The following is a 25,831-nucleotide window of genomic DNA, read 5'->3' as shown; positions in this document are numbered from 1 at the left end:
GGGTGTGGGGAAGTTTCACTCCTCTAATTACATGGTTGGTTCCCCTGAAAACCAGCCCCAACCTGGGGCTGTCCAGAAGCCCCTCAAGACTGTCCACGTTAGCACAAAAGACACTCTTATCATTCAGGAAGGGACAAAAATAATATGAGTGCATCAGGAACTGGAATCGAAGGCCTAATGTTAGCACAAAAAGCACTCCTAGCACCTCTAACGATACAGGTGTTAGGACTCTGTCTTGTGGGCAGACCCAAGTATGCATTGCACAATATTATCTGCTGGTAAGTTGGTTCTTTTGAGTAGCAATGTGCCAAGCTTTATACAAGGTTTATTCCAAATATTGGCTCATTTAAATGTCACAAGAACCCTTGTATAGTTTGGATTATAAATGTCCCTGTCCCCAGCCTGTGGTGCCATTGAGATATGATGAAACTTTGAGGATATGGAACTAATGAAAGGAACTTAGGTCAGGAATGTGTCCTGGAAGGGGATATCGGGACCCGAGCCCTCCTCTCTTTCTGATTCCCAGCTGCCATGAGGGGAGCAGCTTCCTTCAGCTGTGTGCTTCCCGCCATGAGCCCACGTGATGGGATCCAGCAATCATAGACTGAAGTCTCTGAAACTATGAGTCAAAATTATTCTTTCCTCCTTGTCAGTTGTTTTTCATGGGTGCTTTGTCACAGCTGAATGACACAAACCCTATGAGAGAGGTAGTGTGTACTAGTTACCTACCTCCATGTTACAAACCATCCCAAAACTTGGTGACGTCAAACAACAGCCATAACTTACTACCTCTCAAGCTTTCTGTGGGTAAGGAATTTGGATGAGAGCCAGGGACAGACTTGACTCTTGTCACACAGCATGTGGTGCCTCCCTTGTAGGACTTCATATTAATTGAAGGCTTTAATTAAAGCCTTTTAAATTAATTGAAGGCTTCATTCCCAACTATCTGGTGTTGATGCTAGCTGTCGACTGAGACCTCCATGTGGCCTGTTTGTGTAGCCTGGGCTTCTTTGGAACATGGTGGCTGGATTTCAAATCAAGTCTCTCAAGAGAGAGTGAGGTAGAAGTCACATTGTCTCTTGTGACCTAGCCTTGAAACTAGTTCAGCATCACTTCATCATGGTTGAAAAGGCCCACTTAAGGTCAAGGGAAGCGCAGATCCAATCCTATTTTGGATTGAATTATGTACCCCCAAAATTCCTAAGTTTAATTCCTAACTCTCAGACTGGAGGGTGTGATCTTTTCTGGAGAAAGGATCTTGAAAGAGACAGTCAAGTTAAAATGAGACATTCATGAGCCCTGATCCCACGTCAGTGCTGTGCTGCTCCAAAGGGAAAATCTGCGGACAGATGTGTGTACCAGGACATTGCCATGAAAACACGAAGGCAGAGGCCTGATGGTATTTCCGTATGCCAAGAAATGCTACACATTTCCAGAAAAACCACTCACCTCTTGGGAGAAGCATGGAACAGAGTCTCCCTTACCAGAGCTCCCTCACACAGAACAAACTTTGCCAACACCTTGGTTTTGACTCCAACCTCCAGAACTATGAGGTGATCTACTTCACTGTCTCATGCACCCAGGTTGTGGTACTTCCTTACAGTGTTCCTAGCAAATTAATGCACCACCTCTCGCTGAAGGCTCATCGACACCACACTGTAAGAAGAGAAAATGGGCTAGGAATGCAGCTCAGTGGTAGAGTGCTGGCTTAGCATGGGCAAGACCCTGGGTTCCATCCCCAGCATGAGGTGGGGACAGGGAGGATGGGAGAGGGCGGGGGAGAGAGAGAGAGAGAAATAGAACAGATATTGGTATAGCCATCTTTGGAAACTGAAACCTGCTATTTCCCATTCACTGGCCCCAAATATTTACAGCCCTTCCACCTGCAAAATACACTCACCCCATCTTCTAAAACCTCCCAGGCTCATCCCATTACAGCTCAAAGTCCAGAACCTCATCATCTAAATCAGGTTGGAACTTCTAGAAGACAGGTAAAGAACACAGCTCCCATCAATCTGAAGAGTTGCCAATTAAAGAGACAAGTTTCTGATCCTCACCAGCCACACAAAAGGGTGAGACAAACCCTTGAAAGGTTCACCTTCCACAGCAATTATCATTCTCCTGAAAAGCCTGAAACCTCAACTCTAAAACTCCATCAAGGATCTCTCTCAAATTCTATCCTCCCCCCACTAGCCCCCCTTTATAGAGGAAGGTACACAATGTAAAAGCAGTAACTAGTCCTACACACAGCTGGACAAATCTCCCAGACCCAATGGTGAATGAACAAAGCCAGACTCTAAAGAATAAACACCAATATGTTTCTATTTATAGAAAGCTCGAAACCTGGCGAACTAATCCAAGGTGACCTTTGGGGGTGGTTTGATTGGGAGAGGCCAGGAAGAGTCCCTCTAGGTGGATGCCAGGTCTTAAGTATGTCCACTCAAGATTATATTGAAGAGGGTGGGGGGAAGGGGGAGAAATAACCCAAATATTGTATGCATAAATAAAAGAAAAAAAAAGTAAAAAAAAAAAGATTATATTGAATGTAGACCTGTGATTTCCATTCTTAAAAATTTCATAAACCAGCAAGATCCTATACTTCCCACCCCTCACCCCTACCAAATTGCAGGAAGCAATTTTCTATGATAACTGTGGGTTAGTGTTACAACTAGAAAAAAATGCCTTTTAAGTCTTCATAAGGAAGCCTAAGCAGGGAACCAGTAGGGGGAACATCATGGGGTGATAATTAAACCCCCAACTTCTTTGAGGAGGTATTTGAAGGAAATGAACTAGCCATGTGCCTGTGGCTCACACCTGTAATCCCAGCTACTTGGGAGGCTGAGATCAGGAGGACAGAGGTTCAAGGCCAGCCTGGGCAAATAGTTCACAAGTCTCCAAAATAACCAGAGCAAAATGGACTGAGGGTGTGGCTCAATCGGTAGAGTGGCTGCTTTGCAAGTGCAAAGCCCTGAGTTCAATCCCCAGTCCCACCAAAAAAATAAGAGAAGGAGGGATGGAGGAAGGAAGGAAAGAAGGAACTAATGAGGATGGTCTCCCTACCTCCTACCCTCAAGACATCAGTCTTGGAGGAAAAGGACCTGTGAAGAGGCAGCCCTGCCTGTCCTGGTGGTTAGGAGCAGGAAAGAAGTGTAATTCAGCCAGGCCTCAGGGACAAGAGGGCCACCACCCCCGTCTCCCTTTGAATAGCAATGGCTATTGGAGGCTCAGTAGCAGTGAGGTGAGCATCCAAGGTGGTCACTAACATTGTCTCTGCCCCTCAGTCACATCCACCTGGACAGAAAGAACAGCCCTCTATCTGCTACATCCTCCCACAAGTCTCCCCAGTAGGCCTTGTTTCCTCTCATAGGTGCCCAATTGTATCAGGCCCATGGGCAGATCAGGACCACCCCACTCTGCACCAAGACATTGAGGCCCTTTATATGCTTTCTCAGACTTGCTGAAACAAGTGCAAACAGAAATAAAGAGGAAAAAAAATGCTACCTTAATTTGAAAAAGATAGTAAATGTTATCTTCAAACACCAAAACTGAGTGAAGTATTCATGAAATTTACTGCTTCAGATTTAACATGGAATATCCTATTTAGCACTTTAATCAACAAATAACCCCCATCTCTTATAAAAAATAGAGCTATTGCTGTGATAATAGTTTTTAAGTCTTTCTCCTTCAGAGATACTCAACTACTTAGTCACATCAAATAACATGGGCATTATGGAAAATGGAGAGAAATAAAGATGAAGCAAAACTGAACAAGATGTTCAACAAGGGTATTGGGTATTTGGGATTTTCTCGGCTGTTTTCCTTTCAGTACTGGAATGTGAACTCAGGGCCTCAAGCTTGCTGCAGGGGCTCTACCACTTGAGCCCTGCTCCTATCCTTTTCTACTCTTGAACTGCAATCCTCCTCTACTTCCCCCAGCCCTTCTACTTGGGATTAAGAGCCCTGTTTTGTGTTGGGTTTTTTGAGGTAGGTTCTCACCAACTATTTTGCCCCAGGTTGGCCTTGAACCTTGATCCTCCTGATTTCTGCCTCCTGAGTAGCTAGGATTATAGGGGTGAGTGCCCAGTCTAGCCACTTAATTTTTTTTTTCCCCAGTGCTGGAGAAGCACTCTACCACTGAGCTATACCCCTTGTCCTGTTTTTGAATATGTTTGAAATATTCAAAACAAAAAAGTTCATGTTTTAGATAGAAACATGCAGGCTTGTGTATGTATAAACAAAGGTATATATACAAATACTTGTTTTAAGTTACAAATTAGCAGGAATTCTATTCCAAAGCATTTTATTTCTCTTTACAAAGAAAATGGATACATGGTCAATATTCATAGAGGAAGTTCTGTGACTCCCTGAATGTGGTCACACGTAGCCCTGGCAGACACAGTTCCAGGAGCCACTGCCATCTTCACTGTCCTCAGTTCCAAGTCCTCAATCCCCAATGGTTGCACAGCCCAGCTGTGGAGTCTGTCAAATTCCTAACAAGATTCAAGCAGCAGTGACTGCATTTGTGTACATGCCAGCAATCTTAAGTCCAAAATGCTTCAAAGACTAAAGTTATGCACATTTAAAATACATAGAAAAATAATATAATTAGGATTTATACAAAGTAGATTTTTACAAAACAACTTCACTACAAGAAATACATATTAAATCCAAGCATGAAAATGTGGAAATATACATGGACGTTGTATGTTCAAGGAAAGACGTTTATTTAGAAATGCTGGCTGGGAAGGCATGACTAAGTTCTGCTTTACTGGTACAATTTAAGAGAAATTCAATTTGCTAGCAGAACTCTCTCCATTCTCACGCTTCTTCTACCTACGGTTCCTGAAGGAATTACACAGCTGTTCCTCTTTCCAAATTCTGCTTAATTTCCGCTGTGTACTTCCCATAGAATCTTTCCGCTTTCTTGTTGAACTTAGCGTTCCTTTCATTAATGTAGTCAATATCTGCATCATCATTGTAAGGACGTCTTCGGCTATATTTGTCTCGTTTTTCAATTCTGGGGGAAGGAAGTAATTTATAAAGTTTAAAATTGCCTTCTTTTTTGATCTTAATAAAACATGTCCAAATAGTTCAGAACAGAATCAGTTCATTCAGAATAGCACACTTTGGGGGGGAAAAAAGCAAGGTTACTTTTCATCAAATCTGAGCTGAAACTATTAATAAGCAGCAGAACATCAGGCATGAATCATGAAATTCAGTAAACACACACTTCACAATGCTTCTAAAAGAGCAATGACACACTGTTAGGAAGAAGACAAATGAAGTATGACTTAGAAGATAATTATTACAATAAGTGCTATACTAATAATAGCAACCATAGCAAATACAGTGCAAAGTATATGTCAGACACCACTCTACATGTGTTAACTCCTAAAATGCAAATTCTTCTCTACCTCGTATTCATCTCTAACAGTGCTAAGAAACAAATATAATTGAAGTACATTTACTAGAACATTCTTGCTTCTTCAAATAGTGGGGTGGTTGTTAAAGGCCCTTAAAGAATTTTCTTTAAACCTTTCTCCTTCAATTAAAACTACTATAGTTTGGATCTGGAATATTCCCAAAAGGCCCCATATGTTGAAACCTTGGTCCCCAGCCTATGGCACTACTGGGAGGAGGTAGAACCTTTAAGAAGTGGGGCCCAACAGGAGGTAGTTAGGTCACTTGGGTGTGCCCTTCAAAGGAATATTGGGACCCTCACCCCTCCCTCTTCTGTTTTTCCACATGAAATGAATAGGCCTCCACTACCATGTGCTCCCACCATGATGACTGTGCCACCACAACAGGCCCAGCAACCATGGACTAAAATCTCTGAAACCATAAGCCAAAATAAACCTTTCCCCGTAAGTTGTTCATCTCTGGTACTTTGTCACAGAGACAGAAGCTGACTAACACAGTAACAGTGCAATTGTATCATTATTTTGCATCTCCATTCCAAATCATGGACTCAACCCATACCTTGCTTCTATCTCCAACAACACCATAGATACTGGGTCAAAACCCAGCAAATAACATTTCTGTCTGTCCAACTCAACCAAAGCACTTTAGACTTAGATGCACACTCTCAGTCCATTCTCTCCTTAAGCATTTAACATTGCAAGCTGCTCTATTAAGTACTTACTGTTTTTCCAGATCAATGACCATTCTATCAATTTCCTCTGTGGAAGGCACATGAGTCCCATGAAGAAGACTATTCGATGTTGGAAAAAACTCTTCTCCACTGAAAAGACAGTAAAATGGACTTTCAGTGACACAAGTGCTCCATTTCAAATTTCAAACTATACTACCATTCATGATGAGCAACCAAATAGAAATATATACATATATATTTAAAAGGTGGGAGCTCACACTTGTAATCCTAGTTACTAAGGAGGCAGAGATCAGGAGGATCAAGGTTCAAGGCCAGCCCAGGCAAAAAGTGAGACCCTATCTCAAAAATATTCAACACACACACACAAAAAGGGCTGGTGGAGTGGGCTCAAGTGGTAGAGCACCAGCCTAGCAAGTGTGAGGCCCTGAGTTCAAATCCTAGGTCAAAAAAAAAAAAAAACAAAGAAAACCCAATGTAGAACTAGAAAGAACTTAAAAACTAAGAAATCCACCCACTCCACCTTCATTCTTCAGATGAATGAGTCAATGGTCAGAAAAAAGGACTTAGGAGGTCACACAGGTTGAGATTAGAATTTCTAAGTTCAAGTTATTTCTATTCCCACTGAACAGGGCTCTGCAGACTACAGCCCTCATCCTACCTATCTTCAACACTCATTTTATAGGGACACAGGCATAGCTGCTCATTTTGTGTCCTCTGTGCCTGCTTTTATAATACAGCAGCACGGGTAAGCAATTCCAACTGAGAACATGTGGCCCACAAAGCCCCGAATATTTACTGTCTGGTTCTTTAGAGAAAAAACTCCCCCACAGCAGCACTAAAGCATTCTACCTCCTAACATAACATCTAACTAGAATAAACACCCAGTCTTAAAATGCCCACCTATAAAGAAAACCAGATGGTTAGCTTCTGCTATAAAGTGAGCAACAGATTTACCCAAACAGAGACCATTCTTAGACAGCTGTTGATAACCTACACCTCACCATTAACATGAGTCTGTACTTACCTGTGTACATACAGGTAGAGATACACGCAGGAATATACCGCCATCACCTCAGGACGGACTTAAGCCTACACACTTACTGTTTTTCTCTCAGCCGCTCGTATGTTTCCATGTCAGGTTTGATCTGCTTTGTCAACCGATGATACTGGCGTAACTGGGCAGCAGCATAATCTAAAAATAAAATGGGATGATATATGTTTGGCCATTACTATCCAGAGAAAATCAAAATTACTGAGGAATACACGCACATGATCCCAACCTAAGCACAGTCTCACTCTTAAATGTGCTGAAAAAAAGATGAACCAATTTTTTCAAAAAAAAATAAAAGAAGCCAGCTGACTAAAGGGCAGCCTTCTTAGCTTCTGCCCTCTGAGACATATTTGCATTTTTCTTGACCTCTTAAGAGAATGTACTGTGAAGGAAACACAAGGGACACAGTCTTTCATTAAACCAGAAACTCTGAAGGCAACACTTATCTACTAGTCTATACAATCAGGTTCAGTAAAGGGAAGGGCAGTTCTACCTGAAAACCCCAGGTCAGGGTTTTTCCTCTTTTTCTTCCTCTCCCATCTTTCTGCATCTTCTGCACTGATCCCCAACAGCTTCACCTTCTCGTAGTCTTCCCCTCTGGCTGCACATTCCTAAACAGAAGAACAAAGCTGGTACCTACAGTTATAAGAATGACTGACCTATTTTAAATCAAGAAAGAGCCAATAAAGATACTTTTTTTTTTTTTGGTAGTACTAGGGTTTGAACTCAGGGCCTCACACTTGCTAGGCAGGTGCTCTACCACTCCTCCAGCCCAATTTTTTTTTTTTTGTGGTACAGTGATTTGAACTCAGGGCCTCCACCTTGAGCTACTCCACCAGCCCTTTTTGTAATGGGTTTTTTTGAGGTAGGATCTATTTGTCCGAGCTGGCTTCGAACCTTCATCCTCCTGATCTCTGCCTCCTGAGTAGCTAGGATTACAGGCGTGAGCCACTGGCATTCGGCTATAATATTAACATTTTTTGAAAAACAATGTATGAAGGAAATTTGAGGACCTACTAAGGTATGTTAGAAGGGAGCACATGAAACTGAGTGTTGTACCAGATGACCTTGTTTTAAATGTTTTGCATGCATTAACTCCTTGAATTCATAATTCACTCAAATAATTACTACTTTAATCCTGTCTTATAGGTTAAAAAGATAAGAAAACAGGCACACAGGTTAAACAGCCCACAGTGTAGCAGCAGATTTCAATTTCCAGTTTGGCTCCAAAGCCTACTCAACTATCATGTTCTTCAGTCTCAATATAAGAACAGGGTGGAGGAAATCACTTTTGAAGACAGTGGAGTAGTTCCCAACCTTTTTCTTTTCTTCTTCCTGTAGTTCCCATTCCAAACGAGCTTTTTTGGCTTCCCAGTTTGCAGGCAACTTAAGTCTTTTATCTTCTTCCACAACTTCCTGGTGATTTAATTTACGAGCTTCATTCTAAAACCATTAAACAAAAAAAGTTGTCAGACCCAGTGACAAACACTTGTAATCTCAGCATTCAGGAGGCAGAGGCAGAAGGATCCTCAGAATTCCTGGCCAGGTGCCAGTGGTTCACACCTGTAATCCTAGCTATCCATGAGACAGTGATCAGGAAGACGGGGGTTCAAAGCCAGCCCTGGGCAATTAGTTCTCGAGAGCCTATCTTGAAAATACTCAACAGAAACAGAGCTGGTGAAGTGGCTCAGGCAGTAGAGCACCTGCCTAGCAAGTGTGAGGCCCTGAGTTCAAACTCCAGTATGGCAAGAAAAGAGTTTTTAAAAAAAAAAGATTTTAAAAAGTCAAGCCAGACATAGTGGCATTGGAAGATGTTTTACTTTTAACGCTAACAAATTCAAAGAGAAAGCCTCAACTTGGGGTTGGAGGGTTTTAATAGCTATCTTAGCATCTTGAACCCTTTCCTAGTCTCGTAAGTATGTAAATAATTTACCCTGTGACACGTGAAAGGAACTCTCTACTTGAAGTACTGCTAAATAGTTTGTTTTCAGATAAGCATAAAAGCACGAAATGAGTACTGCATCATAAGGAACATGTAAGCAAGACGTTTCTTGGGTCACAGGCTGGGGGACGTTAGTCCAGGAAGCCATGTTTCCTACATTCCAGGCATGTGTTCTTTACATAATCTCCCACGGAAATATTTAAGCACATTTGTTTATTAGACTAACTTTTTCTTGATAGAGAGATGCTTCTGGGACTAAAGATGTTGCCCAGTGTGAAGCCCTGGGAGTGAAGCCCAGTACCTCAAAAAGAAAGGAACAGAGAGGGAGATACTCTTTTAAACTACCCCTCCTCAGATACTCTGGGCTCTGGCAATGCCCTCCAGTTTGCAGTCAAACAAAGCTGGGTTTGTTGCATTAAAGGAGAAGGCAACCCATGCAGAACATTCCAGTGGCAGGGTGTTCAAAGGGGCTAGTTACAAAATTTGAGTTTGTATCAGAAGAGTAGGGATAAGATCCAAGGCTCTGTATGCGGCATTGTCAGAAAGCAAGGCATTCTATGATTAAGTAGTTTAAATATTTATGAGGGAGACGTCATAGATTGAGACTATAACAATTGGTAATAGCGGCAGTGGGTATTAACAGGAAGAGGGGTGTGTGATTAGTTGTTTTGAGGACTCTTCTTGGTTTCATCTCACTCCAATAGTTGAGTGATGTCTGGGTTTTGTGGGACTTCGCTCTTGCTGTGAGATAGGCTATTCCAAGCTAAAAGAGTCAGGGTTACTTTTTTCTTTCTCAGTTCCAACTGCAGCCAGCTGCTTACTGGACTCATCCCTTATACAAATTCTTTTCCTCTGCATTTGTTCCCTCTGCCTTATTCGTCTGATAATATACTTACCTTTCAAACAACAGCTTAGATGTCACTCACCTCTTGTATGAGGCACTCCCTAGAGTTTCTCATACTGCACTGATCTCTTCTCTGCACTTTTAGGGCACTGTGTTCCTACCTCTAGCATTGCATTTATCACATGGAATTTCTGGTTATAAGGTTATTCCTCCACTTCGGAGCAGACACCATAAACTTAAACATCTGATTCCTCACCAACTGCTTAGACCACCACACTGTAGACTTTTAGAGGTCTGCTCATTATTTTTTAAATGAAGAACCTCTTTTACTGACACTACACAAGCTTCTCCCAATGTGGGGATCATAAAGCAGGAGGGCTGTTAGTAATAGACTCCCAAATCTAGCCCAAATAAATTAAATCAGACTGGGGGGGAGGGATAAAGCGAGCAGGTGTATCTTTGGAAGTTCTCAAAGTGATCTCAATGCGCTCCGGGGTTGAGAACCACGGGGATAGATCCTCCATCCGGAGCTGACCCAGCTGTGCGGTCAGGTGCGCAGGGTCCCCGACCTCGTCCCTCTACCACACGCACTGGCCTGGCCAGGTGACAGGTCTGCGCGGACCTCCAGGGCAACTCACCCGCTTCAGGTGCAGCTCCCGGAATTTGCGCAGTCTCTGTTCGCGCTTCTGATCAGCCAGCTCCTCGGTCGCCGTGCGGAGCTCCTCCGCGCCATCCTCTGGCACCTGCAACAAAGAGAACCGGCTTCAGGCAGGGTTCGCGTCTCCCGAGAGTTGGCCCAGGCAGACTCTCGAGCGGCGGGAGTTTCAGGAAGATTCCGACAGGCCGGACCCAATCCCACCGCCGACCCAAACCCATGAAGTGTGCGCCTTCCTGGCTTCTCGCCCTGACTTTGCCTCCTTTTCTCTTTCCGTCTCTCCTGGAACTCTCACCAACATCCCCTGGGTAGGGCCGAGAACACTTACCCTCTCGACTTCAACTGCAGCCGCCATTACAGCTTTCTTCTTCCTACTTCCGGCAACAACGCGGAACACTTCCGCCGGCCTGTGGACAGCCGGGCCAAGTACAAATAAACTACTTCAAGCCCCGCCCCTTCCGGACGGCCTCAGGAACATAGGACCAATCCCTGCCCCTTTTTTGAGATGAGGTGTTCCCTCATTGGACAAAAGCCTGCGCAGCCGCAGAAGGCTGCAGAAGTGAGGTTGGAAATTTACCTAATCTGCATGCTGTTCCTAAAATCAAGTGTTTTCATTGCTTTTGTCTTTGTTTTTTAAATTTTTATTAGCATGAATTAATTAAATAGAACTTCTTGGAAGCCCAACAAGAGTAATTAGGTTACTTTATGGCTATGGTTGTGATGTTTTTGTTTTTGGTGGTACTGGGGTTTGAACTCAGGGCCTTGCACTAGTAGCAAGTACTTTCATTCAGTACTTAACTTCTATGTCACCGGCTGGGAGACAGGACTTCCCAGACTTCCTTGTTCTCATGTAGATCTTTAGTACTATTGACATTTAGTCCCTTACATGTTGGGCGCTGGTGGCTGGCACCTGTAATCCTATCTAGGATTTCGATTAGGAGGCAGAGATCAGGAGGATCGGTTTGAAGGCCAGCCCTGGGCAAATAGTTCAGGAGGAAACCCTATCTGGAAAAAAATCCATCACAAAAAAGGGCTGATGGAGTGGCTCAAGGTGTAGACCCCGATTTCAAACCTGAGTACCACAAAAAAAAAAATGAATGCAGAAGGGATAAGAACTAAGGTGATACTCTGTTTGGTGGTAGATTACTTCAGAACCCATAAAACTCCCCTATACTAAAGACAATTCTGAAGTATGTCCTGAGGATGGGACCTTAGCCCTCTAGTGTAACTGACTGTGCCCAGGGTGAAACAGGAAGAAACAGAAGGGAAAAGGAGAGTTAAACATGTCCAGAGGCTCTGTTTGCCGGGCTCACAGATACTCAGAGACAATGATTTTCCCACTGTCTTGATTTTTTCCTTGGTGTTGTGGTTTGAGCACAAGGCCATTAGCCACTGAAGTACATCCCCAACCCTACCCTCATATTTCAATGTGAATCGTCCCAAACCAGATCATCTGACAGTACTGTTAGCTGGTAAAGTCGGGAGAGATCTATGAACATCTTTGTAGAATTCTAAAGATAGCTTTCAATCTTAACTGTGATGACCAAAAAAGAAAACTTAATTCTGTGGTTTTTGTGTCCATTACAGAATTGAAAAACATGACAAATACAGCAGGAAATGGCCCTATGTGGTACAGCTAGTGACTACATTAATAGAAAAAGTTCAACAGAAAGGCAGGTGTCTATGGGAAGAATACAGCTGAAAAGCATGAAAAGAGCAGCTGTCTCACCTCCTCCAGGAACTGCTTTGACTGCCAGATTGTACAAATAAACCAAGACTCTATGTCTTCTTTCCTTTTGTAATTTGTAGAGGTGTTCATTGTATCTTCACACTTTTATATTATTCACTTAGGTCTTTGAAAAGTCTGTTTTCTATTTGTGTTTAAAGTGTGTGCTTTAACTTATGAAACCGGGTTTTTTTGGGGGGGGGTAGTGTTGAGGGTTGAAGTCAGGACCTCATGGTTGCTAGGCAGCCATTCTACCATTGAGCCTCTCTGCCAGCCCTTTTATGTTGGCCTGAACAGCAGCCCTATTTGTGCTTCACCGTATAGCTGGATATAACAGGTGTGTACCACTACCCCAGCCATTGGTTGAGATGTGGGTCTCACTTTTTGCACAGTCTGGCCTCAAACTGGAATCCTCCCAATCTCCACCTCCCAAGTAACTAATATTACAGGGTTGAGCCACCACAATTGCCACGGACAACACAACTTTTACATATTACTTGAGGTCTGTGATATGTATCTTGTCTTTATCCCTAATTCCTGGAAAAGCTCCTAAAATCGTTGAGTGATAAGCATAAAGAATATTATTCACAATAAATCCCTATTGAAACCGTATTTTTGGGGAGGATGGAGCATTGCTGGGGTTTGAACTCAAGATTTTGTACCTGCTAGGCAGGTAGGTGCTCTACCACTTGAACCACCTCCAGCCCTCAAACCCATACCTGAGCCTATGCTAATGAGCAACTTGGAGGATAAGACCCAGCTGCCAGAGAAACCAAATGATTAGAGGGTCAAAACTTTCAGCCTCATCTCCCCCCACCCTTGGAAAAGGATGAATAGATGGTGACTCCAGTCAGTCATGGGCAATGATTTAATCATGCCTCTGTAATGGAATGGCCATAAAATTCCTAAAACCACAGGGTTCACTTTGGGGAGTATGCATCCCTGTGGCAGGGATACAAACCTGAGACAGAAGCTCCCTTCTGGATTTCACCCCAGTTGGACCCCTTCATCTGGCCGTTCATATATATCCTTTGTAAGCCAGTAATTATTTTCCCCTTTTCTTTGAACCTTCATAGGCAACCTGTAAAACCAAAAAGGGACAAAAGGGGTCATGGGAACCTCCAACATGTAGACAAGCTGAAATTAAGTGCAGGAAACATGGGAACCCCATTACCTACCATTGGCACCTGAATAAGGTGGACAGTCTTGTAGGACTGAACCCTTAACTTGATCCCTATCTTCAGTCATATTGTTGGAGGGCTCAGAGACTGAGAGTACCAAAGCTTTCAGGAAGCAAGTTTATTAAGTCCAAAGGCTAAGCATGGAGAACAAAGGCAGCTCTTCTTACATACCACTTAGAGCAGGTTAAAGAAATTGGGGGGTGGGGGGTGGGGAGATAACAGCTTGTTCCATACATAATCAAGCTATTTCATTAGCTGCTTTAATCTCTGGCGTGAGGTGATCCTTCTCTGGTCTCTAGGTAACATTCTCGTTTTTGTTTCACTGTGGCACTCAATCGCCCTTCCCCCTCCCTGCCTTCCTGCCACACTATCTTAATTGAATCACAGGACACTCGGTACAGGCAGAGAATAAGGAAAACTGCTTGGTGTGGGAAATCCACCTTCAGTGTCAAATGTGAATTTCCTTTTCAGGATCAACTGTTCCCCACACACATACCCGAAGACAGGTTCACTATGTAGCCCAGACTAGCTTTAAATTCACAGTCCTCCTGAGTACTTCGATTAAAAGTGTGGGCATTAAATCCAGTTTATGTTAAAAGCAAGTCAACTTTTTTTTGTTTTTTTTTACTTTGATAGCATGGGGCATTGAACTCAGGACCTCTCACTAGCTAAGTAGGCACTCTCTACCACTTGACCCACTCCACCAGCCCTCAAAGTCAACTTCTAAATAACTGAGTACTTCTTTTATGTACAGCCTACACACCCATTCATTGTAACTGCTCCGTCTGTCCTCTCCTGATTTATTTTGCTTCTAATATTCTGCCCTTATTACCTCTAGCTTATCTCAGCCTCTTGGGAATCTATTCCATTATTTTCTGAGTTTAAGATGGTGTTCAAGACAGGAGAAAGAGGAAACAAGAAAAACATTACCTATACTAAAAAATAAAACCCAGACAAAATACACAATAACCCCAAGACAGTATTGTCGAAGGAGCCAAATGTTTTAATATGTAACAACAGATTAAAAACTACAAGAGCATCACCAGCTGATTTAGACCAACTGTCTAGATTAACTCATAGTAGTGTTCACTTTTAAAATTACGTGCTTAATAAAAGTCCCTCACAGCTACAGCAGCATCAAGGAATTTCAAAATGATCAGGCTTAACATTTAGAATCTCTTAAAAGAAACTAGTACCTCAGAGTTTTACAACTTAACAAGGCATTCCACCTCACTTCTGGCTTAAGTTTCCTGCTCTGAAGCTCACAGTATATAGCACAAATTATGACCAACCGCTCAAACTTTAAAGTGTCATGCACTTTAAAAGATCTCTGCTCAGGAGGCAGAGATCAGGAAGAACTCCAGGAAACAGTTCTCAAGACCCTATCTTGAAAAAACTCATCACAAAAAAGGGCTGGAGTGGCTCAAGGTGAAGGCCATGAGCGAATTCGAAACCCAGTAACAACCATCCCCCCCAAACCTCCCCAAAAAAGTTTGAGACCAGCCTGGGCAGGTCTCATCATACACACAAACAAAAATTATCCACATGAATTCAGGCCTGAGTCCTATACTGACAGTCCATGAACTTGGATTTAGGATGAACAAGGTTTTGGATTTAGGATGAACAAGGTTTTTAAATATAAGACACTTCCTTCACCCTTCTCCATTAATTACACATTGTACACACATAAGACAAGTAAAAACTTTATTAACAAATATACAAAAAATACAGTTCAGTCACTATGTCTTAAAAATTTCACTTTTATATAACCAATATCATACAATATTTACAAGTATATATACAAACTCCCACCTGTATGTAATCTCTGGTCCACTTGTGGTCTTGTAGCTTCAAGAAAAACCTAAAATGTTAACATTTTACTATTATGTATATGTATTTGTATTGTTTTTTCATTCCAACAATTACTGCTAAATGACTCGAGGGGATGAGATAATGCTACAAATAGGAACTTGCAATAAAGTGCAGTTTTAAGCAATCTCAGAAGAAGTTTTCTTCTTTTAGACAGGTATCCATAGTCCATAAGGACTTTTTTTCTTATCTATTTTTGGCAATCCTGAAGATGTCTCTTCAGTAGCTTTAGCTGTTTTCTGTATTGGTTTTGCTACAGAATTCTGTAAGACAATAAATTAAGTCAGATTCCCACACAAACTTTACGTACTGATTATTTGCTTTTCACAAAATACACTAAATTTCATCTAAGGACCCTAAGACTTAAGGCCAAGAAACTCCTGGGGTTTCAGAAGAAATCAGGCATACAGAGGGTATAGACAGGCGGTTTTGCTTTTCAGTCCTTATTCTAAAGGGTTCTGATTAAAGGGTATTCTGGCATTTCTTTTATTTAAAAATATTGCTACAATAAAAATGGGTAATATTTAAAAGAACAAAATGGTCCAAACTTACGTTATAAATAAGATGTGGCAGGAGCCCACTATAATGGCTGCTTGCAAAAATGGCATAAAGAGACTGATTCTATTTATAAACAGACTAAGCAGGCCTCAAACTATAAAAAATTTTTAAAAGCTTACAAAATGCAAGTAACATCCTAAACACCATTTTTGAATATACTTACATTAACGCTGAAAGTTATGTTTCTTTGTTGTGATTTTTCACTGGGGTTTTTAGTTCCATCTTCTGTTTGCTTTTCCAACAGCTAGACAGAGAAAGAGTATTTTTTAAAAAAAAAAGGACTGTTGGATTTCTAAATACTGCATAAAAAGAATCTCAACTGGATATAAATTTAACTGTAGAACACAAATCAGGTTGGATCTTGGATCTAACACCATATAGTTTAACAGTCTAAACATCCAATGTTGAGTTTTCCACTTAGAATAACTTAATAGTATAGACTTTTGAAAATAAAGTCACACGAAAATACCTAGTTTCAAGAAACTATGGCATTTGTCAGCTGGGGTACCTAACTGAAAAATAACTAAGCCCTTATTTGTCTACTAAGCAAACTTGTATTTGGGTCCCAATGTTACATTCATTTATATTTAGACAGGTTATCTGTGTTAACTCTATCAATTTCGACCTTACATCTGTAAAGCTATCAATTTTATAAGCTTTAGATTTCACATTAACTTAAGCACAGTGCAATTTGCCAATGCACATCCTGCATACTTCTGGATAATTATAATAAACTTATCTGCAAGTGAAGTACGATTCCTCTTCTGTAATCTCTCAAAACATCTGGAATATATTGCATATATTATAAAAAGGACATCTATACCACAGATGCCCCACCATTACCAAATGTGCCTTTGCTTAATTTAAAAACTGTCTTTAGTGCCTTATGCAAATAGAACCTGTCCCAAATTCTAGCATGCACATGGAACTACCAGCAAAAAAGCTAATCTTTTAGTGTGTGAATGTAAACTTAAGTTAAACCTCTGATGCTTTGGCCCATGTATCAATTACCAATAGATTTTCTTCATCATTGTCTGGAGACCACATTCATGATTTCTATAAGACAGAAATAAAGCAGATAAACTATACTGTACGTTGATAAAAGATTTGCGGGAACACAATGCTGACATTGAAAGCTACAGATAAAATACCGTCCATAAAGACAGATCTGATCAAAGAAATCACTAAATACCAGCAATGATACATTCCATTCACGGTGTTAGGAAAGGACTAGTACAGCGTCAAATGGAGAAGTTCATCACCTCCCAACTTCATGGGTGTGACTGTGTAATATTGTAGATCTGCCATTTTTGTTTTTTGGCAAATTAGGTTAACTAGACTTCCCAAGAAGGGTAATACAAGGGCAAATCCGATCTTTCTGAAGAACTTGTTCAGGTAACCTCGATGACTTACCTTAAACTTTGCCCCACTACTTGGTGCAGTTGTTCCTTGGCTTGTTTCTTTAGCTACAGGAACAGTTCTGAGGCTTGCTGGCAAGTCAAAGTTTGTTGTTCCCAAAGCTTTCGCTGCATTGGCTTTTGCTATTTCTAACAGCTCCATTCGATCTAAAAAGTGTAACACATCCGTTAACCTGCAACAGTTCCCGGAGAACTCAATCACAGAAACTTGTTTTCTCACGGCTCCATTCAAACAGACTTCTCTACCACAAATTTAACTGAGAAAAAGCAGCACTCCTAAAACAGTTTTCAATTTTTCTGACCAACAGCCTTATTACTTTGCATTCTCTTCTTTTGTTATCTGAAGTTTTTCTGCAGATTTTATGATACAATTTCCTTAGCTTCTTAAGCACTATTCATGTACTTCTAACGTCCAAACTGCATTTCTAGTTCACAATCCTGTCCAGAGTAACAGTGACTTGGTACAAAACGCCAGAGCAATCCAATTTTGGTAACAATTAACTCCAACAATTTCAAAGCTTCGGGCAAACAACTACGTCACTAACCTTTCATTTTGCGGCACCTGTAAGACTACAGTAACAGCCGCGCAGAAAAAAAGGTTTCCTCCAACTGAGCCACCAATTAAGGCCGTGGCCGTAACTCTCACTAGCTAGGGTCCCCGCTGCCCACCTTTGTCGCTGAGTCGGAAGGGGGTCCTGCTCCGCGACCTGGTGCGGGACCTGTCCCGCCAGCGGCCGTGCTCCTCGGGGTACACGGTGCGGCCGAAGCCGTAGTAGCGGCGGCCCCGCGCGAGCGCGCTCTCGGGCCGCCGGCAGTACGCGCGTCCCCGCAAGGGCGAGCGCGAGCTGCTGCGGGAGCGGCGAGGCCTCCGCAGCCGGCCCGGGCGCCGATCCCGGTAGCGGCGGCTGCGGGAGCGCGAGCGGCTCCGCGAGTACGAGCGCGAGTAGCGCCGGAACTTCCGCTGCTGGCGCCTCCTCGAGCGCGACCTGGACCGGCTCCGGCGCCAGGGGCGGGGCGGGCTGCGACTCCGGGACGAAGAGCGGCTCGAGCCGCGGGAGTCGGGCCGGGAGCTCCGGGACGAAGAGCGGCTCCGGGACCGCGAGGACAGTCGGCTGGAGCGGCCCGACCGCGACGCCGAGGGCGAGTCCTTGTCCTGCGGGGAGCCGGGCCACAAGTCGTTCACGTAGTTGGGCATGGCGGCGGCAGCCGAGCTGCTTCCGGTATCAAGCACCTTCCGCTGAAATCCAGCCAGGGGAAGAAAACAAGTCAGGCCCGGAAGTGCGGGCGGGACCGGGCCCCGCGGAGGCGGAGCCAGTCGGCGGGCTCTGAGGGGCACGCTTGGCGCCAGGCCAAAGTGGCGACTTCCGCCCCGAGCAGGCCCGCCACCTCTCCACCCCCGTTCACACCCGAGGTAGCGGAAAACTCACCGCAGGCCGCCGACGCCTCGCTTAGGACGGAGAGAAAGGTCCGAAAGATGTCTTCCTCTCGAAGCTCGGGACCAGGAGGGGAAGAGTTTCGCGAGTGCTGCGTTGCGAGAGCACAATCGCCACCTTCGACGCCTAGGCGCGAACTGAGCCGAGCGTCCGCAGACGCGCTGACAGTACGCGCCGCTGACGCTCTGCGCATGCGCAGAAACGTTGGCAGGGTGGGCGTGACTTTCCTCCTATCCAACCGCCACCCTGCTTTCTCGCCCCGCCCTGGCAGTTCCAGAATGCGCATGCACGACTAGGCCAGGGGCGGTGCTGTCATATCCGGGTATCCTGGGGCTGCTTGTTTTCCATTCTGATGTATCCAGGCATAAGAAAATTTATGGCATGGCTCAATATGGCGCGTCACTCAGCTCGGTACTGTGAGGTTCGGGAGTGCAGTCGCAGGTTGGACAGGTCTTGGGCCTGCGGCCGTCGGGCGGGCTGAGGCCGACCTGACGCTGCCTCCCCCTCCCGGAAGCTGCGTGCTCGGACTGTGCCTCGCTGGACACTTCCTGGCCACCTCCGGCTGTCCTAGGTCCGGCGGCCAGACCGGCCTGGGTCGGTATAGGAGGGACATCCAGAGAGGACTGTGGTTCTCCCAGAGACAGTACGGGGTCCCTGAATATACAATCCTCATTAGGTTTTTATTTTTGTTTTGTTTTACAGAAAATGTAGAGACCACCATGAGTTGAATGAAGTAACTACTTGAGAATTAGTAGTATGCACGCCTTTAGAAGGGCGTTTTTACAAAAGTCCTAATTTTGGAGGGAGATACAAAGTCATCTTTTGCTCATCTTCAGCCCACATTCCCCAAATATACATAGAAATTGAGAAATACAAGCTTAATAATTTCTTAGCCTTTTGGCTAAGATGAAATATAGTAAAACAAGACACCAAGGTGACCTGCCTTACTTTCACACTGTCCAGTGTCATCCACATCTCTGAAGACATATTAGGATGAAAACAGCTTAAGATATGGTTCTTTTCTAAATGCCATCCCAAACCAAAATACAGTGCTCACCCACCAGGAACTTTTGTTGAACATTCTTATGAAGCTATGTGGGTGGACAGAAAAAAATGAGTTTGACATTGGACACGTGTAAAAGTGACATATTGGGGGAAATAAAGTGAAACTATGCTTATAATGAAGTCTTGAATGTTGGTCATGAATAAGGAAGAAATGATAGGAACCTCTGGTCAGTTACAGTATCAGTCAAATGTGTACCTAAAAATGACCAGAAAAGTTAGGTATGGTGAGTCACACTTGTAATCTCAGTGCTTGGGAGGCTGAGGCAAGAGGGCTGAGAAAGACCCTATCTTAAAAAAATAAAGACCAGAAAATTCCTGGACAGATGTTGGAAACTGGGAAATATTACTTTGTCCTTGTACAGAATGCTCGTGTATTTATCTCTGGACTATATGTAATATGCAGTCTACCCGAGTTAAAGTCTGCAGTGCTGTCACATTTCTTTGTGTAAGAAATACAATCTCTGAGCATCAATCTGCTTACCTGATAGAAAAATCCAACTTCAAGCCCATCACCAGTGGCTCACGCCTATAATCCTAGCTAGTCAGGAGGGAGAGATCAGGAGGATCAAAGTTCGAAGCCAACCCTGGCAAATAGTTTGTGAGACCCTACCTTGAGAAAACCCATCATAAAAAAGGGCTGGGCTGGTGGAGTGGCTCAAGGTGTAGGCCCTGAACTCAAACTTCAATACTGAAAAAAAAAAAAAGGTCCAACTTCATTTGTATCATTAGCACATCTAATACTGAGGTTTTAAGCTAATTTAGGCAAAAATGGCACCTTTCCACTAGGGAATCTTCTCACCTAAAAATGACAATTCACCTTTTTAAAGTTTTGTTTGCTTTGTTTTTTATGTGCTTCACCGTGGTAGACAGACTAAAAGCCCCCCTAATAGCTCCCCAGAGATATTCATGCCATAATTCCCCCATCTGTGAATATATCACCTTAGCAGCAGATGTAATTCAGGATGGGTATGAGACCATCCTGAAGAATAGGGGTAGGCCCAATCCAATCACAGAAGAGACTCAAAGCATGAGAAGAATTCCATGCCCTGTCATTAATTTTGAAATGAAACAAGCTACATGCAAGAACCAGAGAGGCCTGTAGTGAGCTAAAGGTGGCTCCCAGTTGTCAGCAAGGACACAAGAGACCTCAGTCCTACAGCCTCACAGAATTAAAAGCTGCCAACCCCTGAATAATGAGAAGTATTGGAGCTTCTCCCCTAGAGCCCTCAAAAAGGAATGCAGCCCTGTGAGTCTTTGCTTTATCCCAGTGAGACTTCTCACTCATGGAACTGTAAGATAATACATTCAGGTTGTTTTAAACCACTTAAGATTGTGGTTAGACATAGGAAACTAATACATTCAGTAAAATGTGGTAGCTTTTCAGATAGCTTGCCTATGTCTTACTAGGTGCATTATGAAATATCTTAATGACATTGTAAATGTAATGATAGTAAATGTGAATAGGATCTTTTTTGTTATCACATGTTCACGTTGTTCAACAGGTGAACAATAGCTAGCTGAGTTCCATAAATAACACCTGGTTGAGTTTTTATACCAATATGAAAGACTTTTTCCATAAGTATAAACAGGAACAGTTGAAATGTTGGTTTTACCTCTTCCATTGACATCAATTTATTATACTTTTCTTTTTCCACTTTATCTTATTTTTTTATTTTTATTTTAGGTGTTCTTTTCTTTGCTTTTTGGTTTTGTTTGGAGACAGGGTCTCTCTATATAACCCAGCTGCCCTTGAGTTTGAAATCATCCTGCCTCCTCCTTCCCAAGTGTTATAATTACAACCTGCACCACCATGCTCGCTCCCTTTCCAGCCACTCTGTAACACAGGCTCACTTCAAAATCACGATCCTCCTGCCTCAGCCTCCGTGGGAGAGGTTTTTGGTTTTTGAATGAATAAATTAGGAAGATAGTTATTCCAGAGTTTATGTTGCATGCACAGAAGTAATTTTCTCATTTGATACTTATAATAATACATTTTGTTAAAAAAGTATCTCAGATACAAGCCAACCAGCACATTCTAGATCATTTTTTTAAATCAAGACAAATAGGACAAGGATTTTTCCATTAGTGCCTTTATTTCTCTGATGATACTGCTGAGTACACAAGGAAGAATGTAAAACTCAATTAACTTTTGAATCTGTCCATCTATGTGTTTCTTTCAGGAAAGGGGGAATCTAGGAGTAAAGGTAGCTTCTTTAATGAAGAAGTATTCATTTTCTAAGAATTGCTTTCTAAATTCTGATATGCTCGACTCTCCGCTCATTATTAATTCAGCAGACATTTTCTCAGTGTCTCCTCTTTATCAGTTACAGGAAAAGCAAAACTAAATTCCATGTGATTCCCACCACAAAGTACATCACAAGCATCTAAATTGTGTATTTTTTTATTAGTATAACTTATTAAAGACATGTATCAAAAGGGAAATAGGGCCAGGTACCAGTGGCTCACGCCTGTAATCCTAGCTACTCAGGAAGTAGAGATCAGAAAGATCGTGGTTCGAAGCCAGCCAGGGCAAATAATTGTTCATGAGTTTCTATCTCAAAAATACCCATCACAGAAAAGGACAGGCTGAGTGGCTTAAGTGGTAGAGTGCCTTTCTAGCAAGTGTGAAGCCCTGAGTTCAAACCCCAGTACTGCCAAAAAAGAGGGAAAAAGGTAACAAGAGTGGAGGGAAGGAAAAGGACACCACGGAAATACTCTCCAAAGCATGCACTGGCACAACCTTTGCGGTGGCACTCCTGAAGAAACGTGAACTAGGGGCTAAGGCTGCAGGGCTCAGGCTGCTACAGGGAAGTGAAGTTGACCTTCATGTTTGCCTATAGCTTGGGAGAGTGGCAGGCAGCCAGCTCTCCTGTTTCAGTCCCTAGTTCAGGCTGTGCCATCAGGTGAACAGAACAGCAGTGTGGATTCCTCCGGTTGGGAGCTATCCCACCCACCCCCCACAATCTCTGAGCCATTCTCAGAGGTAAGTCTCCACATAGCCAGGCTTCCAGCAGACTCAACATTTCCATAGTCCTCTGGGGCCCAGTGACAGGCCAGCAATGAAATGCCTATGTGAACCTGGGGAACATCTGAAGGTTTTAAGGAACCTGGAATTCCCTTTGTAGCTGAGGGGCTTGGGGCTGATAACTCCCCAAAGTGGAACATTGATGTCCGAAGCAGTGATCTCACATGCCATCCCAGGACATGAATGTCAGTAAGCAAAGGGGATTCCCTTTCCATCTCATGCTGTAACTGTCCTGGTTAGGGTGGAGCAGCACAGCCTAGGATCCACGAGGCCCAGGATTTTGCCCACATCCCTTCTTCCCTACTTCTCATTCTGGAACATGTGCTGGTCTTTCTTTGACTTTTTGAGGAATTGCTCACTGTGGGAGTTTCTGTTTCCACCCTGGCCAGCAGGGTTGAAATCAAGGAAATCTAGATAAAAGCTGAGGTACCAGAGGTCAAAGCCAAACAGGCTTCCGAGATGCCTTGTTACAGTTTTTAGAAGAAGCAGATATACTTTTATTTAAACCAGTTCTTTTAGAGAATGAGGTAGCATGTAGTGTCACATAAAATTAGCACTGGTGGGAGAGAGGAGAAGAGAGAGAACAATGGAGGGGATAAATCCAACTATGATATATTTTTTAATGTATTCCCCTGTACAACTAATATATGTTAATAAAATCATAAAAATACTGAAGAATATTACAATTTTTAATAAATTCAAACATATAAATAAATATAATACATTACATATACATTCTTTCTGGCAGAGCCTCTGCGCTTTTTGTAAGTCCTGAAGTTTGAACTCAGGGCCTTACACTTGCTAGGTAGGCTCTTTATTTGATGGTACTGGGGTTTGAACTCAGGACCTCACGATTTCTCAGCAGACACTCTACCACTTGAGTCACTCCACCAGTCCTTTTTTTGTGTTGGATACTTTTGAGATGGGTTCTCGAATATTTGCCCAAGCTAGCCTAGAACCTCAATTTTCCTGATCTCTGCCTACCGAGTAGCTAGAATTACAGGTGTAAGCCACTGGCACTGGCAAGATATTTTTAGTCTTCCTGCTTTGTTTTCCAATAATACTCCTCTGAATTGCCTGCCGCCTTCAGGGTATCCTTTTCTTTTATGTAGTGGTGAAACTGAGTGCAGCCAAATGTAAAATTGTCCTTGACCTAGAGTTGTGCTTTTAGCATGCTCACTTTACACTGACTCCTAGTGTCTGTCTAGTGTGATGACACCAGGGGGAATATCCTCTCAACAAAGAAGTCTGAGCATGGAACTCTTAGGATTTTGCTGACTAGCAACAGCAGAATTTTTTATTGTTTCTTATTGACAGTCTTGTTTGTGTCGACCACCTGTTTGTCAACCACAAATTCATGCATCTATAAATTCATGCACTTCTATAAACTGTGCATCTAGAATTTCATGGTGGAGGTGACCCATGTCTAAAACATCCATTTTCGAACTTTCTGAAGCACAATGGGTATCACTGTAAGTTAAACCTCCCTCAGGAAAAATAGTTTTAAGACACAGAGGTCATCTGAACCAGTAAAATGAAACTGGATTCCAATAAAGTTATAATTCCACTAAAGAAATTGAGAAAATCCTGTTTAACTTCCTTGCTTATTTCTGGTGATCTTTTTTTGAGTTCTAAAGCAGTTTTCTTTCCAAAACATGAATTGTTTTTTCACTGAGTTTCTGTTACAATTTACACATCACATCAAACAACTCAGGTGTGGTTAGTTTGTCTTCTTCAAGGCTCTGTATGGCTTCCTCAAAGGTCACCCAGCAGTTCTGAGCAAAAAAACATAGAGCTGGAGGCCGGTGGCTCACACCTCTAATCCTAGCTACTCAGGAGACAGATATCAGGAGGATCACAGTTCAAAACCAGTCTGGGCAAATAGTTTGCCAGGCCCTAGCTCGAAAAACCCTTCACAAAAATAGGGCTGGTGGAGTGGCTCAAGGTGAAGGCCCTGAGTTCAAGTCCCAGTACTACAATAAAGAAAGAAAGAAAGAAAAGAAAAATACCTGTACCAATTCCTCTGCCCTGAACATTAAACAATCACAATTAACCTTCATTCCTGAGGGGTAAGAATCATGCCTATTTAAAAACAGGCTATGGACTGAGGGTGCAGCTCAGTGGTAGAGCACTTGCTTAGCACTCATGAGGTCCTGGGTTCAATCTCCAGAACCAAAAAAAAAGGTTATGGATTGTACTATATATAGTTTTACCTACTAACCAGTTAGTGACTCCTTGAAACCAAATTACATGGATTTCACACAACACAACTACTTAGCCCACGACACTGAACTCTCGGGGAGGTTCCGCCCTCGCTAAGTCTTCCTGCATCTTTCCCTCCAGCTGCTCTGCTCTTCTGGATTTCCCATAGTAGCGACCTCCCCCAATACGGGACCAGGTCCGGGATCCCTTTGGAAAAGGAAACGGTTAATACCTCCAGGACAGGAGAGCGGCTGCGGGATTGCAACCGGCTCTGTGGTAAAACCGTGAGCAGCACCTGCACCTCCTCTGGAGGACCTTGACCTTGACCTTGACTGAGTCTTCTCCTGGACGCCGATGGATTAGAACCGTGGGACCCGAATTGACAGCTGCTGCAGCAGGCGCGAGCCCGGCCACAAATCTTTCCCGTGGCTAAGTCATCCCTGCTGCCGGCTGCTCATCTTCCTTCTCTTTGAAAAGGGCCACTTCCCCTAAACCCAGGATATCCCCTATACGGTGGTTTTCAACCGAGACGATTTTCCCCAGGAAGGCATACTTGGCAAAGCCTGGAGACATTTTCGGTTGTCTCAACTGGGGTACTGCTTGCATCCAAGACTGGGATGCAGATAAACACCCCACAATGCACCGGACAGCCCCCGTAAACAGACTCATCCAGCCCCAAATGTTTCCTCCCCTTAGACTAAGGTAAAGAAAGGGCTACTCAAGAACAGGGTCACCGCGAGAAAGCTGGGA

The 25,831-nt window shown here is 43.2% G+C and overlaps 2 protein-coding genes across 4 annotated transcripts; both read right to left on the bottom strand.

Moving 5' to 3' along the window:
* Positions 1-4,283: 4,283 nt before the first annotated feature.
* Syf2 (SYF2 pre-mRNA splicing factor) lies at positions 4,284-13,339 on the bottom strand. The gene is made up of 8 exons (XM_020158760.2): positions 13,292-13,339; positions 10,933-11,011; positions 10,588-10,692; positions 8,481-8,606; positions 7,657-7,774; positions 7,214-7,304; positions 6,143-6,241; positions 4,284-5,017 (listed from the first exon to the last, which is right to left on the bottom strand). The coding sequence occupies exons 2-8, from the start codon at positions 10,957-10,959 to the stop codon at positions 4,852-4,854; spliced, it is 732 nt and encodes a 243-aa protein (XP_020014349.1). The 5' UTR covers positions 10,960-11,011; positions 13,292-13,339; the 3' UTR covers positions 4,284-4,851.
* A 1,862-nt stretch (positions 13,340-15,201) lies between these two features.
* Positions 15,202-18,979, bottom strand: Rsrp1 (arginine and serine rich protein 1). 3 transcript variants are annotated; one of them, XM_020158759.2, is made up of 5 exons: positions 18,784-18,978; positions 18,026-18,593; positions 17,352-17,503; positions 16,102-16,182; positions 15,202-15,643 (listed from the first exon to the last, which is right to left on the bottom strand). In XM_020158759.2, the coding sequence occupies exons 2-5, from the start codon at positions 18,549-18,551 to the stop codon at positions 15,530-15,532; spliced, it is 873 nt and encodes a 290-aa protein (XP_020014348.1). In that variant the 5' UTR covers positions 18,552-18,593; positions 18,784-18,978; the 3' UTR covers positions 15,202-15,529. The 3 variants fall into 3 exon arrangements, 1 of the variants encoding a protein (XP_020014348.1); XR_012450042.1 differs by having other exon boundaries at positions 15,575-15,643; positions 16,102-16,721; positions 16,950-17,503; positions 18,784-18,979; XR_012450043.1 differs by having other exon boundaries at positions 15,625-15,643; positions 16,950-17,503; positions 18,784-18,979.
* Positions 18,980-25,831: the final 6,852 nt, after the last annotated feature.

Source organism: Castor canadensis, chromosome 7 (genome assembly GCF_047511655.1).
Source record: "Castor canadensis chromosome 7, mCasCan1.hap1v2, whole genome shotgun sequence".
NCBI lineage: Eukaryota > Metazoa > Chordata > Mammalia > Rodentia > Castoridae > Castor > Castor canadensis.
The sequence above is the reverse complement of the archived record's forward strand: the minus strand, read 5'-3'. Positions and strand labels throughout refer to the sequence as shown.